Here is a 25,970-nt window from a genome sequence, read left to right as displayed (position 1 = left end):
TGTTCCAGCATTTGTAAGATTTGTGCAGGAATATTGGATTGGTTTGAGGTTTTGGTTTATCCACTGATACTGAAATAATTTTGCAAGATTAATGGCAAAAGCTATTTCTGGTGTGGCAGGTTTTTTGTGAGTGAAGTGGTGATTATGTTCTCTGATGGGGTAGTTTCATTTCATTGGTAATATAAAAGTTATCTGTGTCTATAAACACTGTTCACAGAATGAACTAGGTTGGAAAAGACCTTTGAGATGATCAAGTCTAGCCTATGACCTAACCTAATGCCTCCTAATCAACTAAACCATGGCACTGAGTGCCGCATGCAGTGTTTTTTTAAGTACATCCAGGGATGGTGACTCCACCACTCCCTGGGCAGACAATTCCCTTGCCCAATCACTCAGTGAAGAATTTTTTTCAGATGTCTAACCTAAACTTCCCCTGATGCAGCTTGAGACTGTGTCCTCTCTGTCAGTGGTTGCCTGGGAGAAGAGACTGGCCCCCACCTGACTACAGCCACCTTCCAGGAGGTTGTAGAGAGTGACAAGGTCTCCCCTGAGTCTCCTTTTCTCCAGGCTAAACAACCCCACCTCCCTCACTCGTTTCTCACAGGGTTTGTGCTCCAAGCCCCTCACCAGCCTCGTTGCCTCCTCTGGACGCGCTCAAGCATCTCAACGTCCTTCCCAGACTGAGGGGCCCAGAACTGGACACAGCACTCGAGGTGTGGCCTGACCAGTGCTGAGTACAGGGGAATAATGACCTCCCTGCTCCTGCTGGCCATACCATTCCTGATCCAGGCCAGGATGCCATTGGCCCTCTTGGCCACCTGGGCACACTGCTGGCTCATGTTTGGCTGCTGTCACCAGTACCCCAGGTCCCTTTCCTCCTGGGCACTGTCCAGCCACACTGTCTTCAGCCTATAACACTGCAGGGGGTTATTGTGGCCAAAATGCAGGACTCTGCCCATCCATCCAACCATTCCAGGTCTCTCTGCAGAGCCCTCCTACTCTCCAGCACACATGCTCCCAGTTTAGTGTCATCTGCAAATTTACTAATGAAAGATTCAATATCCTCATCTATGTCATCAGTGAAGACATTAAATAGGACTGACTCCAGCTCTGATCTCTGGGGCACAACACTAATGACTGGATGCAGCACCATTCACCACAACTCTTTGGGCTGAGCAATTCAGCCAGTTCTTAAACCAGTAAAGAGAGCACCTGTCAAAGCTGAAAGCTACCAGCTTATCCAGGAGTGTGCTGTGGGAGACAGTGTCAAAAGCCTTGCTGAAGTCCAAGTACACAACATCCACAGCCTTTCCTGCATCCACCAGGTGGGTCACTTGGTCATAAAAGGAGATCAGGTTGGTCAAACATGACCTACCCCTCCTAAACCTGTGCTGGCTGGGCCTGATACCCTGGCCATCCTGTATGTGCTGTGTGGCACTCAAGATGATCTGTTCCATAATCTTGCGGAGCACTGAGGTCTGGCTGACTGGTCTGTAGTTTCCTACATCCTCCTTCCGGCCGTTCCTATGGATGGGTGTCACACTGGCCAGCTTCCAGTCAGCTGGGACTTCCCAACAGAGCTAGGACTGATGGTAAATGATGGAGAGCACCTTTGCAAGTTCATCTTATAAGAAAATAACTTATAAGGTCTCTTATCACCCTAGGATGAATTGCATCTGGTCCCATAGATTTGTGAGCATCTTGGTGGCTCAGCAGGTCTTTGACTGCTTTGTCCTGCATAATGGGGGGACCATTCTGCTTCCTGACACTATCTACCAGCTCAGGAGGACACAGTCTCAAGAAGGACAGTTGTCCTGAGGACAGCCTGTCTTTCTGTTGAAAACTGAGGCAAAGAGGATGTTAAGTACTGCCTTTTCCTCATCTTTAGTTACTAAATTCCCTCTCACACCTAATAGAGAATGGAGGTTGTCCTTGCTCTTCCTTTTGCCATTAACATATTTAAAAATACATATTTTTATTGTCCTTTATACAAGTAGCCAGATTGAGTTCTAAATGGGCTTTTGCCTCTCTATTATTTTCCTACATGACCTAGCAATTCCCTTAAGCATTTTTGGAGATATCTGACCCTCCTTCCAAAGGTGATACACCCTCTTTTTTTCCCCACAAGTTCCATCAAGAGCTCCTTGCTTGTCGTCTGGTCGTTTTCCTTGTCAGCTCATCTTTTGGCACACGGAGACGGTCTGTTTCCGCGCCTTCAAGATTTTGTTTTGAAGCGTGCCCAACCTTCCAAGACTCCTTTGTTTTTAAGGACAGCTTCCCGAGGAACTCTGTGAATAAGTCTCTTGAACAGGCCAAAGTCTGCCCTCTGGAAGCCCAGTGAGGAGGTTTTATTGATGCCCCTTCTTGTTTCACCAAATATTGAAAATTCTATAATTTTCATGATCACTGTGCCCCAAACAGCCTCCAGCTGCCATATCTCCCACCAGCCCATCTCTGTTAGCGTAGTCCCTTCCCCTGGTAGGATCACTCACCAGCGGTAAGAGCTGTTCTCTGAGTATTTATTAATATTTTAAAATTCCGTACAGTTTTGTGTTCTGTCCCTGCAGCTCCCATACTCTGCCTTTCTCTCTTTCTTTCTTTCTTACTTGCAGTGCTTTTCCCCATTCCTGCTCCACTTCCCTTATGTTACTAATTTTTAAGGAACAGAATCTATACCTGCTTCAAAGTTTGTGTTCTGACAGCTTGCCATCATAAGCCAGAAAGCTGAAGAGATCTAGTAAGGCAAATGCTGCAAATTTTGCCTTGGACTACCATTCCATGCCATTCTATGCCATTGATCTGCTGGCTGCTGCATTTCTTTTCCCTCATTTGAACTGACTCTACTGCTTGTCTGACCGTGCATTAAGCTATTTCTGTTTGCTTTGTCACTCTTCTGTCAGATTAGCATGCTAACCCAGCGTGCAATTGAAATTGCTTCAGGACTCATCTAGGCTGTGTGGAGAAATGGACAGGAGCATACTGCAGAGAACAGAGTAGAGACAGCAACACTAGCAACAGGCTTAGGCTTGTTGGAATTGCTTCATTGTTTGGGATTTAATCTGAGTGTCGTCAGTTGCCGCAACTTATTTTGTGACAAAACCAAATGCATGTTTCCTATTTGCGTTAGACTTCATTGAAACTGGCTACTGGTCTTAGAATTAAAGTCCAAAATAAGATAGGTGGTGATTATATTTCTGTAGGCATTGTTTCCTCATTAAACCATACTGAAAAAACTTAGCTGAATTTGGTACTAGAAAGACCAGTGTCACTGTAAGCAAACCTCTGATATGCGTCTCTTTTGTCAGTAGTGCAGCTCTTTTCCTTCTCTCCTTTTTGCTATCTTTTATTACTAAATATGTCTCTTATGATAAGCTGTTGCTGACCTCTAGTATGTGGTTAGAATAGTTTTATCTTGCTGGACAGATTAAAAAAAAAGTTCAGCAGGATCATGGATGCTACCGTGTAGTATGTTACGTGATAATAGCTCAGAGTTTAAACCAAATATATTGCTGTCACATTTTAAAGGCTGAAAAGATGAATTTTTCACAGAACAGGACAAATAACCTCTCCAAGTAAAAGAAGGAAAAATTAACTGTAAAAAGTAGTATTTACAAACCTAGGTAGTTTGAGTACTCCTGCTTGACTGCATTAACTTCTACCATTCTGTGCTTTCACATATAGAAGAAATTGCCCAGTTGCTGACCAGAGTCTATGTGATGGGTAGTAGTTACACCAATTTCTGACATGAGTTGGTTATCTGAGGGGGACAATGTTTGTGTTACCTGTCTGACTGTAATGTGAACTCGGCTGCTGCCAGTGCTGCAGTTGGACTGCATTTTGGCCTGTGGTGGACCAGTGGGCAGTAGCATATAGTTGTTGTTAAGCAGCCACAGACCTGCTGTGGTTACCTCAGGAGATAAATAGCGAGCTAGGTGGGAGGCTGATGGTATTGAGGACCTAGTCATCTTAGAAGAAACCTGAAAGTACTGAAGGAGAAGCAGATAAAGGGTTGTGAGGAGTACCAAGCCCTGTGAAGAGAGGATGTAAAATGGTACTTTGAAGGTCTGTTAGAAAATAATTTTTTTTCCACTTAATTTTAAAGGCATAACTACTTTTTCAAAAGAATAATTTTTGTTCGATTTTTGAAAATAACTGCTTTGACTATAATGTTTCTAGAACTTTAAAAGCTGTAATTAAAAAGTTTTATACATTTCAAAGTATTTGAGATTCAATGCCTTCAGTTACTGTAATTAATTTCAAGCAACATGTAACATTTCCTTAAATTAATTTCTGTTGGTCCTTTACAGGCTTTTTTAAAAAAATTGTTTAACATTTATTTCTTGTCTTTCTTTTAGGTGTTGGGAAATCATGTTTATTGTTACAGTTCACAGACAAGCGGTTTCAACCAGTCCACGATCTCACTATTGGTAGGTCTTTTTTGTGCTACTGTTAGTACTGTACTACTGTTAGTAGTTAAATGATTGGGGTACCTCAGGATGCATTTATGAGTTTGTTGTGCTGCAGAAGTGCAGGATTTATTAAGGTGATGGTGAATCTCTAGCTAATGAATATTTGTTAGCCTGTAAAGTCAGTTGGGGGGTCTTTTATTGGGAGAGTACAATCTGAAACAATTTAAAAAGTTCATAGATGCAATATCTAAACTGTTTCTTCTGAAAAGCTGAAGACTGGGCACAGAAGAATTGTCCAAGCTTGAAATGCACTGATGGTGATGGAAGTGGCATTTTTTTGCTAGGGAATGTAATATTAGCCACAAAACCTTGAATACAAGTTACAAATAAACTATAGCAAAGTTAACCTTAAAGATGAATGAAGAAAAATGTTTATTTGGGAAGACTAACTTTTGAATAGAGGTCTGAAGTGTGAATGTCTTTGCTTTTGGAATTTTCTTTCCCAACTCTTCAACTGGATATGGACTATTTGTGTTAAGGTATGATTTGATACTGGGGGCATGAATGCACGTTCACACATTGCCTCTGGTATAACTACAGTACATAATACAAACTTTTATTTATCTTTCCACACAAAATAAGAGCAATAGTGTAGTACTAAATTCTTCTGAGGGCAGGTTTAGTCTGGAGATCAGTTTTGCTGTTAAGCATAACAGATGCTAGTCTCAGAGGAAGTTGCAGAACCTTTCAACTTGTTGATGGTCTTCTAAGGAACCTATCAGCTTTAATCACGAGCCTTGCACAAAATGTGTCCTAGTCTCTATTTTTAGTTTGTGCCCTGGAGTAGGTAGGCTCTCTGTGTTTGGGAGTACTGAAATAGTGCTTGAAATATAAACAGACTTCTTCATGTAACAGAATGTATCAGGTGGTTTGATTATGATTTCCCTTTCTCTTCACAGTCCTTGTACACCCTGTATGTGCCTGTTGTATAGTTCAAATTCTTTGGCAAACATCAGTTTTCAGGTATTTGTGAGGTCTTGGCAGCAGATAGGCTTGCTGAATAAAGAGACTGAGTGCTTTAGGGAGGCATGACTTAATGTCATCATTTCTTCTTTTGGCCTGCCAAATATATGACACCTTATATATCACTCATGCATTTGGCAGCCCTGTCACCTCAGACTCATGGGCTCTGGCTCTGGCTTCACCTCAGCAGGGTGGTTGTAGTGCCAGTTCTTTGCTCGGCATACAGCTAGCTGAAATCTGGGAGCAGAGCAGAAATTGAAGCCAGTAATGTGAGGAGGTGAACCTAGAAGCAACATAATGAGGGAGAGTGTAATGGAGCCTGGGAAGCTGCTTGAAGAGGAGGGAAGAAGGATTTTAGCTTTTATATTTTTCATCTATTTGTAATCCTGCAATTCTTTAGAATATAACTGTAAACTCCATATAGAGTGTTAGCTACTGTTTTCCCATTTTGGTCAGACAAAACAATTCCTCTCTAGGTCTGGGAATCAAGGACACCTTACTGTCTCAGACCCCGAAAATGTAAACAGAAGTGATTTGGGGGGACAGCAAACTTCATTACCTGGTGCTGTAATTGGAAGATTAACTCCCAATATGCAAATGGATCAAACTTATAAAAGTATGAAAACCCATGACCTATCATCCATTTTTGTGTGTAGCCCCTGAGGGGGACTTTGTCTGCCTGACATGTACCTGAAGGTCCTTCAATAAATATAACTGCTTTTTATTCCCCTTGATTTTGTCTGGCCTCTGTTTTTAGGTAGTCTCTAAAGGCATCAGAAGAGGCTAGAAATGCCTCCTTAACTGCAATGGCATATGCATATTTTGGCCAGGTTCTCCCAATTACCAAAACAGATTTGGAAAGACAGATAAAGAACATGGATTCAAAGTTGTATGCATGTCGCTGTGAGGGTGAGATGGGCTGGGTTGAATTTAACTAGTAAATGCCCTAATGGTTATATTAAAAGTCCTGAAAATGTGTAGATTAAGTAAACTGTTGTAAACATTCTAGCTGTTTTGCCCACTGCCCTTAGGACATGCCCTTACTGTAAACCTGATCAGCTTCTATTCCTTCTTTGAGAACAAGCTTGCCATCAAACTGTTTGTATTTTTACAAACTCAGTATTTTTTTCCTGGCATGTATTTTGATAGAATAGGATAAATAACCTTTAATTTTTTTTCGTTTTTAGAAACTAAACATTTAAGATAATTGTTGGATTTAAATCAGAGGCTCTATAGCCACATTTTGAGATCAGGTAGAACCTTCAGTGTTTACATGTGCAGTACTCCAAGGATGTACCCCGGCTTTGCAGTCAGTTTCAGGAAGAGCAGTGTCATTCACCTGCTTCCTCCTTGCTGCCTCTCCACCTCCATTCATTCAATTTCTTTGCATATAGTTCCTGCAAATTATTTGGTTACTAAAGAGCACAGTGGTCTTTGGCCAAGGGCTTTTATTCGGCTTGAATATCCAGTTGGGGAACTCTGTCCCTTTCCCCAAAAGTCTTTCCACAGGAAGCAACACTTCACCCTCAAACATTCTAAGCAAGCTTTTGAATTTTGGAGAGACATTTGGAATATTTCAATTCAGGGCTGCATAACTGAGAGTCTTGAGTCTGAGTCTAGACAATGACCAATTTTAGTGAAACTTCAGCTAGCAGATCAGTATTTTTTTAAAAAATAATGGTTATAGATTAATGGAAACTTGATAGCCTTTAAATATGTCCACTATCTCCAGCCATTTGTTAGATTTTAACTACTGCAGTAATAGCCTCAATTTATACTTGATTTACTGTTAATGACCTCAAAATTGCTTTAAAAATGGTATAGAAGGCTGAATTTTTCCACTGAAGAAATTACTTTTGTTTATTTGCAACACACTTTTGTCCTTCAGTTTATAATTGAGGGAACTTGATCTTTAGCTAGAATTTTGGAAGTCTGATTTTTTTCATAAAGACAGGTGGATTTTAATTAATACAGCAGTAAAATTTATTTTGTCGAAGGTGACTCATATGCTCACTTAATAGTTTGTTTATTGATAAAGAATTGTAGGTTTAATTTCTTCTATTTTTCTATACAGCAGTCTGTCATTGGTATAATGTTAAAATAACTGTGACTCTTCAATTTCCTGTTTACATTAAAAGGAGTGTATTTCTCCCTCTAATCTAGAGCTACTAAGTGATTTGGAAAACTTTGTTGGAAATACCTCCCAGACACTTAGACAGTAACAGTTACCTTTCTACAAAGCTCTTTCAAGCAGCTGGGAAATTGGCTAAAAGCAGGTTGTGAAAGAGATTATTTTCCTACAACATTGACTGAACTTAAACTTATGTTCTTGCTTTCTAAGTACTTGACATTCTTCTTTCTGCTATGTGCTAATAATGTATTCTTTTGTAAAATCTGTTCAGGTGTAGAATTTGGGGCTCGTATGATAACTATTGATGGAAAACAGATAAAGCTTCAGATATGGGATACGGTAAGTAATGAATCTGAAAAATTGTGTGAACATCTTGCTCCAGTAGCTTTTCCTTTATTCTGGCTAAGCTCTCTATCATCAGCATCCATAGACTATGTACTGTCTTGCAGCTTTCTTTGGTTTCTATGAAGTCAAAATTTGCTAATACTTCCTTTTTTTGGTGTGATGTGTTCTTTGCGCTGTAACTTCCTTTGCATTTCCAAGGTAGAAGAAAACACATGGCTCACTTTTCATAGAAGACTGAAGAACACAAGCTTAAGACAGAAAATATTTCAGTCAAGAAGGGACTGTAAATACTTTAAGTTTCAAAATGCCTTCTAAAATTCAGACTTTGACTTTCAAGGAGGTTCAGGTTAAGAACATATATTGGCTATTGTTGTGTTGTCAGTCACTTTACTATAAAGCAGTCAGCATCACTATCTGCAGTTGTGATGAGGCAGGTTTAAGATGTTCATACTAGTAGCTATATCTTTTAAATGTATTTGACTGTTCCCTAAGACAGAGTTGCCTGTTTCCTTTTCTAAAAGAATTTTAGGATATCTTTAGAAACTGACAAGCACGTGATCCCTAGCCTCATGTTTGTGTTATTTTTGGTACAGCAAATCAGTGAAGGGACATACATTCATATATGTATGCCGACATATGTGCATGTATATATAAAATGTAAATAACTGTAATGTTGTAGTGAACTTCATAGGTATGACCTTATTTGTTTTAGAAGTTCTTTACTTGAAATGGAACCTAACACCTGTGCCTCCTTGGAAGGTCTAAGTAACAGGCATAGAAGGACGTGGTAAGCTTACTTTTAGGCTTTTTCTGCCCTGGACATTTTTACTATTAGAATTGTGGATTGCAGACTACCAAGGTGGCTGAGCATTTTTAAGTTCAATAAAGAAGTAAATCTCTGCATAAAAAGTAGCTTTATAATCAAGCCCTTAGTATATAGTGTGAATATGTGACTACATACCTATATTGGTCCTTGTTTTCTAAAATTGGGGCAGATTGTCTGTAGGCAAAAGTACTAATTTTACTACTGTCTTTCACTGGCTTTGGAATTGATTCTGTTAATCTCCTTAGATACGAATGAACTTCAGCTGTGTTTCAGTGGATCATGCTTTTCCTGGTGCCTCTGACTCAGTGGCTCTTTGCAGCCTGCTTGTTGTCTTGAATGCATGCGAATAGTCCAGCCAAAATAGCAATCCAAGTGCTTGACTATAATTTATAAACTCTATTTGAGCACAGATATTTTCTGGCTAGCTTCTTACATGTATTAAAAATATTATTTGAAAGCTTTCATGCACTGAGTAGATTGTATGCTGGTGTTGTACTTAATAATTTATAAATTGTATGCAGTGAATGACATATATATGTATACTGGCCGTAGTTAAAATTTTAACTGTATGCAATCTGATTTTTAAAACACAGGATATTTCTATTTTAATCCAGTCTCAGTTTGTCAGCGTATCTGAATTCTACTGTATCATTTGTGATCTTCAGTACAAAAGTGTTGAAGGAATAGCAGAAATAAGAAACATGCTGAGGTAATTCTCAAGGCATATTTTACTTATGAGTGTTAAGGTACACAAATGTCCATAATGACCAAGGTTACTGTGTTCTATCTGCATTGAGCATTTTTTGATTTTCTGTTAGCCAACACTGGTAGCTGTTACTGGTGCTATCTCTATATTTATTAAGCTGTAACAACTTCTGTTTAATGAGAGAAGGTTCCTTTTACACGTGTTGCTGAGGAAACACATGAACTATTCATGTTTTTGGTTGATGCTTACTGAGGCACAGCACTAACACTTCTCCAATTTGGTGCTAGCCTTATACACCTGCTTTTAATCCATCACTGAACAGGATGCATCCTAAGCAGGGGTGTAAGAAGTGGAGAACTTGATAAAACTTGTTTGGATTGCTTAAGAATGAACTTGCTTGCTTAAGAGAATCAAACACAAAAATTCAGGTTTTTCTGGCCAGATATTTCTGTGCAACAGTGCTCATCTTGTGTTGTCTTCAGCAGATCACTGCAGCCCCAAGGAAAGGCGTGTGATAATAATGGGAACATATGGAAGCTGCAGCCTACCTCACTGCGGGAGTGTGCTGCACCTTACAGGGACAACTGAAGCTAACACTATTGTGTGTCTGAGATCCATTTGTGTGTCCTTCTTGTATGATAACTCAGGAATATTTTACTTTTTCATTATCATCCTAGTTTGGACTAAGAGTATATTATGGAAGTTAGTTCTCTTTACTGCAGTCTGTTTTCCATGTGGGAGTACACAAACTGAATTCCTTTTGGATGAGGCCAGACTGGAAGATATGCTTAAGGAATGCACGTATGCCTATTAGAATTTGTAGTCCAGTATTTGGTCCTGTGAGCTGGTAATCTAGTAAAACTAGTCTGATGCAAAAACACGCCTAGCTCCCTCCCTGCCAAAAACCCCACAAACAAAAATCTACGTTCTATGAAAGATACTCAGTGTGGCCTTTGCATTCTTAATGTTATGTGTTGCAGTCTCAGCCGTACTGCTGTTCATGTCTGCACAAGCAAATAGTGTCCTGTTGTTCTCTCCCAGCTGCAGGCTGTTCTGGATCTCCCCACTGCTGGGCTCTGCAAGCTTACTGCTGTGTGTGCTGTGGCACGCCCAGGTGTTTAGCTCTGTGAGTCTTTGGGTTTCACTATTCCTTTTTGCCGTTTTTAGGTCTGTAAAGAGGAGGTATTGGACCAAATTGTTTGTTTGTGTGTCTCTAGTATCTAGATTATTTATGTTCTTGTATCTTTAGTTTTAGTAATGGCTTCCAATAGTTACATGGGTTGAGAAATATGTTTGTCCAAAAGTATTAGTTGGTAATTGCCTATTATGATAAATTAAGCAACTCTTTTGTGGAAGTGTGGTGTTTGAGCTAGTGTCAGCTGCACACATAACTTTTAGGGAGCTCTAGAAGTGGTTTTACAGCAGCTAGTAAGGATTAAAATGATTGTTCTGGAAGCTGTTAAGCTTTTTGAGTTTAAATAAGCTGTGTAGATAAGGTTGGTTGTCTTGTGGCAGACCATAACACTAAGAAATTAAAATTGTTTCTCCTCAGAACAAGTTCATTGTTGTAGAGAGATAACTGGGCTTGTTACCAGGCTGAGTCAGTGGCCTTGGTTTTGTTGTTGAGGGGGATGTTCTGTGTTGCATTGACTGTTACTAACAAGTCATTGTTGATGAGGGAAAATAAGCAGTAATTGAAAGAGGATATTTCTGTCAGACAAGTAGGAGAAATCTGTGATGACACTAAGTAATGCTGATATTCTCTAAATTGGTATGAAAATGAACTTTTCTAATGTACTTGAATACTATATTTTTAGTATCTATTTCAGCTTTATTTCATGGAAATCCATGATTTAAAAACATGAATTCATTATTATGTTTATATACAGTACTTTAGTCCTGATTAGACAGACCAAATATCTGAAATAATTATAAACTAATTTCAAGTAATTTCTTGATTTCCATACAAGTGTACTTTCAAATTGAATTGATAGTGTTTTCTAGTAGTTGAGGGCTTGTATAAAATAGCATGTTTTTGGAAGACTGGAAGCATAATTGTTAAAGGCATATTTCACTTTCAGGTATGCTGAATATACTAATTCTTCTTGGAAATTAAGATATTTTTCTTGTATTTGCAATCAGTTTGGATATATTAGAACCAAATAAAGTTCTCTTCATTCATTAAATGAATATCCATCCTAGTGACTCTGACAATTGCTAGGATGTAGGGCTCACCCCCAGAGCTCTTTACTAACTGCTTACTTTGTGATATTTTCTACTTGCTTTGGTGTTCAGAGTATACTCGTATGTTTGTGGGCCGTTGGTGTATTCTTTTACTACATTATCACTAATTTGGCTCTTTATCCATGGTACCTACACACATATTGCTGCATCTCATGGCCCTCTGTTACACTACTGTGAAGTTATATGAAGAATTTACAGAGGATCTACTTTAGTTTCTGAAACTACTCTGATCATTGGTCACAGACTGTGTTTGCTGCCATGTGGGAGGTTTAACTTATTTCTGGATCCATGGATTGAAGGATGAGGCAGGGAGATTTGTCTGTTTAATAGTTATTCCCGTTGCTGTTTGTTAAAATGACCATCATCTGAACTTCAGTGCCAGTAGCTGAAGTTATTGTTTACACCCATGATGTCACTTTAGGAAGCTGAGGCAACTTGATACACCTTCTAGCTTAGTGTTCATAAACCTTTGTCATGCTTAAATGTATTTGGTATTGCAATACTGTAGTATTGGCATGTTATTTTCTGAATTGTTTTTTGGTTTCTTGGCAGTTTATCCATGCTTTCTACAATAGTTGCAAGATTTCTATAGGAGCAAGCTCTTCCTTAGGATAAGGCCTTAAATAGGAGGAATATGAATCACTTTTTTGCACAGTAGAACTCCTATTTTAGTGAGGGTTGCTACTTAAATCCTAAAGGTTTCAAATACAGTTTCTCTCAAGTTTTAAATGTATTTCTAATAATGGAAGGCTAAAGCTTTGTTTCTGTGATGTGTTGGGAATTGCTTTGGATATCTAAGTGGCATTTATTCAACAGCAGCAGAGGAAAAGGCAGATGTACAAATTACCTGTATTTAGACATATGTACAGTTTTGTCCTTGGAGATCTTTAGTCCTCTTGAAATTCCAGTTCTTACTGCATGCTGACGGGGTTATTCTCAAGCAGCATCTTGGTTAAATCTGTCACATAAATACTGAGACTTTCTTATATTCTGATAGATTCTTCTTCATAAGCATTTTTAGTTCTGTTTTTTTTGTTTTGGAATGTCTTTGCTGGTAACAGCAGGGGTTTTTCTTTATTTTTGCACTGCTTCTGTGCCTATTTGTCCTACATGCTAGTAAACCACCTTAATTTTTTTTTTCTGGATTGGAGACATGATTGCAAGGAAGAGTAATGCATTTGTATAAACAAGTTGACATGTGACTGAGAGACTGTTAATGTATTTGTAACTTTCAAAACTATATTTAAAGATATGTGTTGCTCCTCTTTCTGGAACATTTTATTCCTGGGATCAACTTTGTGGAGTTGTTCCCAGCTGGCAGCTGTCACAGGTGGTGTGACACTTGCGAGTTGGTTATTTCTTAGATGTCTTTTTAGTCTTCTTTGTATCTTAGGAAAGTGTAAACAGGTAAATAATAATTCCCAATGTTAATGAAATGTTCCTTCACCAGTTTTGAACATACCACACATGTATGCCTTATGTTTTCAGAGTGAAGGAATCTAGAGGTACTAGCTAGGTGATTTGTAGTTCTCATATTGCATGTGGATGTGTACTGTAGTATTCTCTCCTAATAAAAACTATTGGTCAGCTTGAATGCTGAAGGTCTGCTGGGACATTCTCAGATAACTTGGTCCTTGAAGAAACTACAAATTGTTTGGCATTGAGAACAGAGAATTCAGCAAAAATAATGAACTGTTTTCTAGGGAGGTACACTGTTATGGATGCTGGTTTTTTATCTACTTTTCTTGTCCTGCATTATGGCTTTTTTCATTTTTTCCCCCTTACTTTTTAGATTCAAGAATATGCAGTTACAGGACTTGCAAGTAACTCTTTTTGAAAACAAAGCCTTGCCTGTGTATTTTGCAACTGATGCAACTACACTGCATACTTGGAAATGACACCAAGATTTCCTGTGGGAATAGTAACACTTGGAAGGTTTTTTTTAAATATGCCAAGGATACTGTGTCCATAATAACAGCTGTATAGCTTAAATGTTCCTGAAAACTCTAGTGCAGTATCTTAGTGTACTTATGCATCTTAGTGACCTGAGGTAATTGATAATGCTTTGTGTTCTACTTATGTTGTTATTTTCAAATTGTGTTTTGGTCTCTGTACTGAAGTATGCTTTGAAAAGCACATGGGATATATATCTGTGCAGTTGAAGCAGGGATGATGATTTTTGTACTTGCCTGAAGACCTTTTACTTCTAGAACTATGCCTATATAGACATCTCTCCCCTCAGAAAGTTCGTTTCTGTGAGCCATTATGGTATGAATTTTAAAAGCTTACAGAGTAGAAAACAGCCAAAAAAGAATGTTACTTAGCACTTAAAACATTGCTTGTTTATCAGAGGCTTGCATATTTTCATGATTAGTGAACTATGCATGTCAGACCTAGCACCTGTTTTTCTGAAGAGTGGAGGCGTGTTCAGGCCTGCTCAGTGTGCAGCTCTAGGTTCCTGCAGGCAGCCATGTCTGAGCTGGAGTTTCTGTGGGTGTCAGGTCTGGCTGTTACCAGAAACATCCTCCATCTTCCCATTTCCACTGCAGTGTAACTCTGACAGTGAGTATAACCTGGGATTGTCTTGGAGCAAAAGTTTGAATCACCTTTACTGGAAATAATATGGCCTTGGCAAACGCCCTGTTTAACATTTGTTTCCTGACTATTGCTCCTACTATTGCTGATACCACAGCCCCCTGCCTCCCCCACCATCTGCATGTGGAACTCAGCGATGTGCTTTGAATGGCCCTACTTGAGCCAGGGAGGTTAGAACAGGGGACCTCCAGAGGTCCCTTTCTTGCCTCAACTGTTCCGTGAAAACAGAGATAAAAACAAGTAAATACTGGATTATGCAGGAACATGAAAGGGATGTTAATAACAAAATCATACTTAAGATAAAGGTCCTTTCTCTGGTATTGAAGCTGATTTTAATTTATACTGAACTTCTATACTGCTGCTTCTATCTGTTGCTCCTTGTTACAAACAGTTAAACTTGGGTAAGTCATAGACTTCTAAGACTGATAATGTACAAATTGTGGCACGATCATGGGGAGTTTTAAGTCAGTTTTGGGCTAATAGCCTTTACTTTCTTTCCGTTTTGAATTCTTTTGACTTTTGAAATAGCTTGTCCCCCTTGGAAAAAAGGGAAGTGGACAGAGAGAAAATTGTCAGATGAAGAGGTAAAGTAACAATGATGCTTAGAAAAAAAGCTGTGGGATGTATTCTATATGTCTAACCCTGTTTGACCTTCTATATTGACCTTCTAGATCTTGTTCAGAATGACATTGTTAAAAGTAGCCACTAAATTTTATATATAAGTTGTTTTTGCTGTATAATACATTTTTGTTATAGATAAACATATCATGGAGCTTTTTTACAGAAACTCAGTTGTGTTGCCCATTGGTACATGTAAGCATAAATTAATTATTTCTATGTGACAAATGTGATCCCTTCACCAAAGAAGGTGCCATTTTCCACCATTTTCTTAAGGAAACAATGATATTAAAATTTTACCATTTTCAATTAAAATTATTACAGTACTTTCTGGATTTATATACTGAACTTTTGTAAGTAAGTGATTCTTTTAAAAATTCACAATTCATACAGTTTTGTAAGATCTGCTAGAACCTCTGACAATGTTGCTTGACCATGATTAATTTGCTCAGGGAGGTGAACAATTTCACATGTCAGGGTGGAATTTATGAAGGTGTAACAGGCGGTCTTAATGTGTTAGGTGAAGTCTAGGTCATGTATGATTTTAGGCAATGTATGGAATACCCTGGTAACGTTAAGTTGTCTGGTTAGCAGGGAAATGTTTCATTTATGTACCATCCACTTGAGCTAGTTGCTACACCAAGGAAAAGTAAATCTTACTTGAATTTCTATGTAGGAAATCAGGTATTACACTAAAAAACTGTGTTATTTGTTTTTTACTGTTTCTTGGTGTATTCTAATGGTTGTCTATATTCTATTACCAATGTTTACATAAAGATGTTACCAAAGTTTATATGAAGCTGTACTTGGAGTCTTGGCCAAGAGCATATGTGAGTGTATTCTAATGGTGTTGAAACTATTAAGTGGGCTGTACTGTATGTTGTAACTGTTTCCACTGGAATGGCGAAGATAAAGTTTTTTCTTAAATAGAAGTTACTGTTTATTCTGGAAGATAAGGATGCTTTCCGAAGACTGAACACATCTAAAGTTGTGCCACTGTTCTTGCTGAGTGACAGTATCTAGATCAAGTTCTCTTTGAATTCAAGAAGATCTAGTATTAAGAAAAGTACAATAACTCTGAGAAGAAAACATTGTCCATATACTAATTTTGTAGTCATGGCTGAAGGGTAACTTGTATTTAATAAATATTTCATTCTTGTGTTTAATGTTCTTAAATCAGGGCAATTTCCTGTAGTTCTACAGATTCATTACACATAGGGGTTTTTTTCAGCATTCATATTTCTTAAACATGTTCTGTGTTATCTTTGAATTATGCTGAAGCATCTGTTATTGCTAAATATTAGAAGTAAATATTTCTTCTAGCAAGTGTAAAGTGCTAGATAGCTCTTCTGAAAAACACGAGCCTGAGGAGCTCAAGATCTGCAACCATGAATACTTATTTTCCAGGACTGTATTCTGGAATACAGAATACATATTGAACATGTTCTTTTAAGTGCTTTTTTTACAGAATACTGTTCTGTGAGAACTATGTAATATATGTTGACTGAAGTTTTTCACAGTGTATATGAAGATGACTCTTGCATACTGTAGCTGCTTTGACAAGCATTATTTATCAAGTACAGAGGAAATTGATTAACTCTGGAGCAAAATTGTGTAAAATTGAATTCACAACCATTTTCTGTTTTTTCTTAATAAAATGATTACTGAAAGAATTCCATCTGAAGACTGTTGAAAGCTGGCTGCAGTTTATGATATAACGGATAAAATCTGCATCCTTGGCCTTCCAACAACCTTTACACCAGCAGATGGTGGGCGTAAAGATGTCATTCATCATTTATTTACAATGGACTTTATTTATTCTAGTGTCAACAGCTGCCCCAGGGAGCGGGTTATTGAATTCAAATGTGAAGCTCTGGGTTATTTGCTTCCTTTCAAATTTGTCTTCAGAGCTTAGTTGCTAGGAGTCCATTCTGTGCTCTAATAATGATTCATGTATTGTGAAGCCATTCAGTAAATTGGGTTGTCAGGGATTGCCAAAAAAGGTTTAGAGGTCTTGTTCCGATTTTTTTTTCTTTCTTTTTTAACAGCACTGTGCTGTAGTTGGTGTCTTCTCCCTATGTGCCTTCTCTTGCTACTGTTGGCGACTTTGTCCCCAGTTGTCTCCTTTCTGATTTCCCTTCCATACTCTTCCTTATCACATCTCTCAAAAGTAGAATTCTATGATCCTGTGATTGTAAGTTCATGATTTTCAGGAACAAAAAATAAGTATTAGATAAGAAGTAATGAAACTTTGTGTTCTACAGGCAGGGCAAGAGTCCTTCCGTTCCATCACAAGATCATACTACAGAGGGGCTGCAGGGGCTTTGCTAGTGTATGACATTACAAGGTGAGAATACCAACTGGATTACAATGATACGTCTTTGTAGAATTGTGCTATGGTGTACAGTAGTGCCAAGTGTCTCATCTAGCCTGGCTTTTTTTATGGATACTGGTAATCTAACATTGTGTCAACTTCCTTTAAGTGCTTTAAGTCAAGATACAGTATATGTAACCTATATACTTGCAGTTTTCTCTGTATGGTAGTTGAGAAAGCATGCATAAAATCTGAGGAGAAATTAAATAAAATATTTTTATAAACTATTGACCATCAACCTCTGGATTACCTTTATAGAGAAATACCTGAAAATATTTCATCAAGTCCTTTCTAGTATTTTATTATCATGAGGTATAGTTTTTCTTTAATTGTAACAGATTATGTTTACTGAAGTGCTATTCTGCAAAGGAGTGAAATAGTAAAACATACAAGTTTGGTTACGTAAAAAATACCAGAAAACTTGTACCATTGCTGTGTTTATGAGGCTTGGAAAATGCAGGTCTTAATCTGAAACTGTTTTCGTAGTTGTTCAGAAATTACTAAAGTTTCCCTGCTATATTAAATAAAGTATCTATATACAGTTTATCTGTAAAACTGTGGGTACTCTGTCTGGTTTATGAAAATGTTGAGGCTCCAAAGTCCTATTAAATTGTGTCCCTCCTTTTGTGGGTCTTGGCTCTTGTTGCATTGAGCAACCACTTGTACTAGAGATTTCCTAGATGTTTTTCCTTTTGTTCCCTTTCTTTATTTAAATATCAGGAAGTAATGTATTCTTTCCTTTGGATTTCCAGTAAGTGAATCTTTGATTCATAAATGAAATACAATATCTTAAAACCACTCTACAAGCATGGGATTTATTACTCAGTTTACACTTTCTGTAAAAACTGTAATGTGTCACATTCATGTACCTCACTTTAAAAGATTTTACTGCTAAGTTTATTATTCAGCTTATAAACTCACATAAAAATTATCAACTATTTTCTGCTTTCAGTAAAACAAATATTACTTTATGTGTTTATTTGTACTGTTGTTTGCCTTGGTTGAAGCAGATGGGTACTCTTAAAATTCTGTTCAGTTTTTATATGTATATAAAATTACAGATTTTTACAGCTCTAAGAATCCTCTTTACTCTTTGTAGCAAATGTGTTTTCAATTACTTTTCAGGCAGAGTTCATTAACACTCCTTGTTTGCTAAATTTTTGTTCGCCCATTCTTCCTGTCACAAAGGGATTACTAGCATTTATCCCTAGAGCATGTACACTAATAAATGAGCTGGTTATTCAAGTAGAGTAGCGGACTAACAGGGGAAAGATTTCTTAAATACTGCTTTTAATGTTCGTTCTCTTCTATACTTAGGAGGGACACTTTCAACCACTTGACAACTTGGTTAGAAGATGCTCGTCAGCATTCCAATTCCAACATGGTTATAATGCTTATTGGAAACAAAAGGTAAAATTTTATTAGCTGTTATTTTGTAAGAGGGGAAGATTTAACTTCTCTGTATTTCAGCTTTGGGTTTTCTTATTTGTAGGCGATATGTTAATTTTAAATTCCTTTCTGTCACTGTGCATAGTTCTGTGATGAGCCTAAAACCCTTCCTATTCTTAAACTAATACAATGTGCAGCACATGGATCAACTACGTTACGTTATGAATCTTTTCTAGATGTAATTATTACAAAAGATTGATTGTAAATCCATGAAGCAATGGATTACATGAGTTTTGGTCTTTTTATGCTTTTTTGTTTCTGGAATCACCAATTAGAAACACCTAGATCTCTCTCTTATAAAGAGAATATGATTCCTAATTTGGAGTCTTCTGAAGTGCTTTAGTTTTTGGTTAAGTATCACATCAGAGAAAATGTCATTTAGGAAAAAAAAAAGCCGATAATACAGGACTCACATCAAAAACTTGACTGAAATGTAAGTGCCTACCTCAATGATTGAGACATTTCTGATTTACAAGCCTCTTCCATATTCTGTACCTTTTAGCTGGGATTGGGGTCGGAGAATGCTTTTTCACCATTTCATGGTAAATTCACTGGGTGATGAAAATACAACTAAAGCTTGTTGAAGTATTACCCAATTTGTAATCAATTCCTTCCTTGGTCTTCTCATCAGCTATGCTGTCAAAAATTATTCCTTATTGATGCTGAGACTTTGTAGTGAAAGACTTAATAAAAACACATCAGTGAATATATTACCTGTGAATATATATCAGTTAATATATATTATAATTCTTCTGGTTCTTGATCCAGTGAATTACAGCATCATATCTAGATTTTTTTTTTCTTTCTGGATGCAGAATTTTTTCAAAATACAAAAGTATCACCTCAGAATTTAATAACCCATTAATTATGTGATTGACATGAACTTTTCTCCATGCCTCAGCAATTCTTGAAGGTAAAGATGCCAGTTGAAATAATGGTGTGTATGCATGCCCCTGAAAATTTCATGAGCAGCCAGATCATTTCTTAGATGCTACTGAGAAGCAGCTTTGTGATAGTGAGTCTGGGTTTGCTGTTTGGGCCTGTTGAACTCTTATTTTCTTCTTCTTCCCCTTCTTCTCCCTTCTATTTCCCCCCCACTTCCCCGCCACCCTCTACCTCCTCCTGAAAACCATTGCACATACTAACTAATTGTGAAGCTTGTCAACTTTTTTTACATTATCTGGTAAATGACTAACAACTTTCTTTTTAATTGAGGAATGTGTCAAGCATTATCTTGACAAATTAATATAAAAAATGTAATCTTGCTTCATTAAATGAAGCTTTGGTAAACCCGTGATGGCCCTTGCCAACTGTTTTTATACTTGTGTGAGTAAAAATATGGCACTGAGAGAAACAGTAAAGCGTACAGTTTGAGATAAGTTTGCATACTTAATTGACATTTGTAACTTTCTGATTATTCTTAGCAATTGAACTAAATTTTTGTGTCTTGCATTCTGCTGATGCAGACTGATTGCTACTTGCAGCTAGTCCAGTAAATCCCAGTTACAGATAGGTTTTATTCAAACAATAAATACACTAAAAACTTCCACAGTAAATTGTTACAGATTAAGGTGCCACACTGTTAAAAGTTTGAAACTTTTTAAATTATATTATTTTCAAGGAGTGAAAGAAGAAAACTCCTTCAATTTTATTGCATTATCCTGAAAGACCTCTTATAATAGGTTTATACTAGAGATGGGTGGAAGGAAGAACATGTATGCTAACACAGTAGTTTTGAAGGAATAAATACTGCTCTAACGACTCCCAGAAGTGCACTTGACATAAGTTTGTAGTACTGACTTATTGCTGGATTTGAACAGTGTTGATAATTTAATTTGAAATATAATGGCTGTTTGTTGAAAACATTACAAATACTAGTGTTAAAACATTACAAATACTGTACTTAATCTTCTTTCCAGAACAAAGCATAGCTATATTGATCTAGTAAGACCAAATGCTTCGAATTATTGGAATGGAGAGAGGAAGACAACTGTGGTTAGTAGAAGTAGTTAAAGATCTTTAAGAATATGTTTAGGTATCAGTATTGAGTATTGATTGGGCTGTCATTGCAGTTTTTGATATGACTGCATTATTTCAAGTAAAAAGTTTATGTTCTGTCATGGAGATAACACTGAAGTGATTCAATGTTTTAAATAAGGTATTTTTGAGGGTAGCATGGTAGTAGCAAATAGTCATTGCTCAGGTTGAAAAAGATAGTATCAGCTAATACTGGGAGTGCCTAAATACAATGAACATCAACTTCAAAATTGCTTTGAGAAGATACTTCTTGTATCCTTATCTTATTTTTTTTAAATATTTAAATAATGTGCTGAATTGTATTGACTCATCTAAGCTAGCATTTCGTTAAAAATTACAAAAACCTGCTTTGCTGCAAAATAGATGCCACAGTGAGTATTACTAATTTTTAATATATGTATGATTACAAAGTTGGCAAACACTGAAGTCTGGTATGATACTTTTTATTTATATACTGACTGCAAATTATATCTATTTTTATGCTGTTTAATTAAAAATCTGTATCTAAGTAGATATATATACATATACAACTTAGATAAAAATTCATTGAAATATATATCTTACACTTACACATCAATACTAAATATATAATTTTTATTGCTCAAGATGTAATATAGTTACATCACATATGTGAATTCCTTGTTCTTAAAGACTCTTTAAAAAGTAAGGATAAAATTCTTATGTCTGCATGAATTAGAGAAATGGATTTGTCTCCAGTCCAGGAGGGGTTTTTTCGGCTTTTTTGGGTAGTATTTAACTTTGAATTAAATTGCTTGGAAAGCAGGAAGCAAGAACTTGTCTAACAGTCACTTCAATTTCTTTTGCTGCTGGAGGGCCAGGAGTTTCAAAACTGAAATGCTAACTCACTGGGAGAGAACAGCTAACATAGTTCAAAAGAACTTATTTCAGATTTTAAGTTTTTTATCAGAAAAGGAATTGACTGTATGAAGTTTTGCTACTGAATAGAAAAAATGAACTTTATTTTTTAAATTAGGTTTAATATTAATAAATCATTTACAAAGCTCCTTTATCAGCTCAGCTTTGTAGTACTGAATTGGTAGATATATATTGGTAGATATATATTATCATATATTATAGGGGAGAGTAATATGTACTAAAAATACAATGCCTAAAGTTAGTATTCAAGGAATACGTAGAGAAATACACACTTGTCCTGTAGAAAGCTATTTCATGAAGTCTTTAAGATTTATGTCAGCTAGGATTTATAGCTCAAGTGAGTGTGATGCCTTTGACTATTCCATATGCTTTAAGTGCATACTTTATTTAAGGGCTGTACAAGTTACATACCCAAGTTCTGATGGGGGCTCTTGGCTTCTCAGGCTTATAAGTATGTATGTGAAGAGTAATCTTTATATGGACACATTAGATCATGTCATATAACATTTGGTTTTTTATTCTATCTTAGTGATTTAGAATCTAGACGAGAAGTTAAGAAAGAAGAGGGTGAAGCATTTGCACGAGAACATGGACTTATCTTTATGGAGACATCTGCCAAAACTGCTTCCAATGTAGAGGAGGTAACTTTGCTCAACACTGGCTTTTTACTAAAACAGTTGATTTAAATTACACGTTTGTGTAGAAACTAGTCTTCTAGATTTTGGGTTCCTTAATTTGAATAACTACTCTTTGTATTATGAGACTGCCTATGTTGTACTTGGTTGCACAGCACGAATTATATTGTTGAGACTTCCACATTAATGTACTTGCAGGGGTTTTTTTTTAAGTATTTGATCAGAGAAATGGCTAACTTCTGTCTGCCATTTCATAAGAAGTATGATATCTTTTTCTGTCTGCCATGAAATCTAAGAAGTAAGGCTAGAATAGATCTGCTAGTCCAAAGCAAGCCAAGCTATTGGTATTCTTGGCAGATGTCACTGTAACCTGTTCTAAAGGCTCCTGGTATATCACGAGCTCTTCAGAGCAATCTCTTGCAGTGATTTGGTATTTGTACTGTCATCATCTTTCTTCTCTACTACCCAGTAGGAATCTTCTTCAATTTGCACACAGTTTCTATTTTCTGTCCTCTACAGAGCTGCTGAAGACGTCATTTTCTTGGTTACTGTAGTCTGCTATGTATTTGAATAAGTTTTTCAGTTTTTGCTACTTTAATGAACTTTGGTCTTTTCAAGTTTGACTTACAGTTCACATTTCTGGACACGTGTGAATTCTTGCATCTCTCACCTTGGTTTACTGCATTCCTTTCTTGAAGGGTACTTATGGTGGGCTGAGCTCAGTTGCAACTGAATACCCACCAAGTTGCTCACTCAGTGCCTCTATCCAGCAGGATGGGGGAGGAGCCAGGAGAGCCAAAGCAAGATCAAACTCAGGGCCTAAGATAGTTTTAAAAATTCAGGAAAGAGATGGGCGAAGAGTGACAAAAGGCAGTCACTCACAACTTCCTATAAACAAATAGAATCTCAGCCAGTCTCTGAGAAACAGCGACTTTGACTACCCTTTAGTTTTTATTCTTGAGCATTGTATCATATAATACAAAATACCTGTCAGGCCAGTTCTGGTCAGCTGTCCTGGCTGGTTCATGTCCCCCATGATTTTGCCTACCCTAAGCCTAATCACTGTCAGGAGAGGGCAGTGTAAGAAACAAGACCTTGACATTCAGCAGTAGCTAAAACAATGGTGTGTTATCAACCCCGTTTTAGTCATAAATCTAAAACATGGCACCGTGCAGACTGCTGTAAAAAAAACTAACTGCATTGCAGCCAGGCAAGTACAGTGGTGCACCAAGAGCTCCAGCTGAGATGCTAGTGCTATGTACAGCAGAAAGATTGCTTCACATGTCTTTCAGGCCCATACTCGGTTCATCCACACTGACCTTTCTAATAATGACATAGTTTAGCTTCTTATACTATGTAATCTACTCCTTTTCCAAAACTATCCTAAATTCAAAATGGTGTGTGGCCAGTGAAGTATTCTTTTATTGGTAAGGCCTTTTAGCTATAAAATATTTAATTTTTTTGAAAAGTTACAGTAATCTACAGATGACTTTCACAGAATTCATTGCTACCTGATTCTAACATTATCACCTCTTTTTGCATCAAAAAATACATCCTAGTGAAGGAGTTGTCCCGTATCTAATGCATCTCTGATTATCAGGAGGCAAATGAGCATTAAGTTCTTTATCAGATATTCACATAAAATCCTCTCCTTGTGATTATATGAGTGAGTGTTGTGTTGTGTGTCTTTTCTAATTCTGATGGAAAAGCTTTAGGATATAATCCTTTCCAGTGACAGTCAAGTGCATTCCTTAAATGGTGTTCTCAGTTAACACAAAAAAAGTGGCATGATGTAGAACAGTTAACAGCTACTGAAGCAAAATCCTAACCTCTAGCAGTTTCTTTATATGAACAAATCAGCTTCTGTTGGTAATGTTTTTTAAGCTTGTTTCCCTCGTTTCATCCTGATTTCTACCACTGTGGAATATCTTACTAAATCCATAGCTGGAGAAGTGCAATGACCTTCTTGGTGCTTAGATCTTAAAGCAGTTTAAAATTATTCATTATACTCTTCAGGATTATGTCTCATTACCTACATCTCTTGAATAGAAATGGGTGATAAAGAGTGGAAAACATCTTGGCTGTTTCTTTTGTGCAAGGCTGTTGGAGAAGTTTCCACCCTGTTTGCATAATAGGTAATAGATTGTAGGGAATGGGAAGTAGATGCAAGCTCTTCCTTCATAGGTACTTTGGAGACTTGCAAGAATTTGCTGTGACCATAGAGTTAAATCATCGTATTTCATGTGGAATGGGATTGTGTAAAAAGTTTCTGCATCACTGAGAGGATAGAATGATTACTGAAGGGAGGTTAGGCACAGGCTTTATAATTTGACTGCACTGCATGGACAGTTAATGCTAGTCTCTTTAGCAGTATTGTATTTTTTTAAACAGGAGGTTGTTGTTGATTTCCTTTTAGTCTCTGTCTGAAGCTGTAAAGGTAACCAACTATCAAAATATTACTGACTTTTTGTGCTGTGATGTCCATTGGGAGGCTTTTCACTTGTACATGCACAAGTCTCGGGTCTGAACCTCAGGCAGATTTGCACTTGTTTTAATCATAACATCCATTACTTTCTGACCTCTCATTAAACCAACACATAATACCTAAGAATTTTTTTTGTCTTGTTTGTGAGAGACATAAGCAATTCTATCACGTTTAGTTTTTTTGTTGGTAGTTCAGCAGTAGTGTATTACTATCAATTGTGCTCTTACCTGCAGCCTGCAGTTCAGAGTCTGCTGAGAGCTTTCTGCTTGGGCAGGGGCAGAGTAGAATCACCTACATGAACTGGGGGTGACCATGTAGTCTGCTATAGCACATGGTGCTTAACTCTTTGTCCTTGGCATATCAGTGGTTTGAATCCTATCGTGTGCACTGATTCTCAAGAAGTAAGGATACCTAGCTGTATTTGGGAAATGACAGTAACTTTGTGCTTTATTATTTCATTCCAAACTGCTACTTTTAATAATGATTAACGATATGACCAATCTTAAGCCAGAAAGTTTCCTGGATGCTGGTTGAAGCAGTGCTAGAACATCATCACTGTTCAGAAGTTGATCTCACTTGAATGTGCCCAGTGTATCACTGACTCCTGGTGTGAGAGTTGGTTTTAGTAAGTTGTTTCCCATATGTAGGAGTGCCTATGCCAAACTTCAGAGCATTTTTTGTGTTATTCCAAGATGTCTGCACAGAAATAGAATGCAATAATGAATTCAATATTTAGGATTAACTCTGAATAGACTCATGATTTTGACTGAGCAGTGGAGCACTTCGGCTACATGGAGCTCAATGGTCATTCAATAGTTCTGTTTCAGTTGTAACTTAATTTTCTCTTCAGGCAGCTTCTTTCATACTTTTGCTTAAACTGATAATGAATATTCAATGCTTCTGTAGCTTCAGCAGTGGCACAGATAAGAGAAGGGAGATCGCCTTTTGTAATATTCTGATGGGTGAAAGTGAAAATCTCATGGAAATGCTCTTAGAGGTATCTAAATTTGAACTGGTTTTTAGAGTGTGCTTTATTTCCCTTCCAACCCTCCCTGAACACAACTAATAGCTGCGAAGTGAACAATTGTTTGACACAGTAATATATTAAGCAGGGATTTAGTTAATAAAACTTGAAAGTCATAGGATGTTACAATTTTCATAGCAAGGTAAAGTGACCTACAAGAGGTAATCTGACT

General features: G+C 37.2%; 1 protein-coding gene across 1 annotated transcript in view; it reads left to right on the top strand.

Moving 5' to 3' along the window:
• Window positions 1-25,970, top strand: part of RAB2A (RAB2A, member RAS oncogene family) — a 42,733-nt gene that overhangs the window by 7,727 nt on the left and 9,036 nt on the right. Inside the window, exons 2-6 of the mRNA XM_040088341.2 lie at window positions 4,356-4,427; window positions 7,835-7,902; window positions 17,162-17,244; window positions 18,589-18,681; window positions 22,184-22,295. Of these exons, the coding sequence (XP_039944275.1) occupies window positions 4,356-4,427; window positions 7,835-7,902; window positions 17,162-17,244; window positions 18,589-18,681; window positions 22,184-22,295 (428 nt within the window). The remainder of the gene's footprint in view (window positions 1-4,355; window positions 4,428-7,834; window positions 7,903-17,161; window positions 17,245-18,588; window positions 18,682-22,183; window positions 22,296-25,970) is intronic.

This window comes from Hirundo rustica, chromosome 1 (assembly GCF_015227805.2).
Source record: "Hirundo rustica isolate bHirRus1 chromosome 1, bHirRus1.pri.v3, whole genome shotgun sequence".
In the NCBI taxonomy this organism is placed as follows: Eukaryota; Metazoa; Chordata; class Aves; order Passeriformes; family Hirundinidae; genus Hirundo; species Hirundo rustica.
The sequence above is the reverse complement of the archived record's forward strand: the minus strand, read 5'-3'. Positions and strand labels throughout refer to the sequence as shown.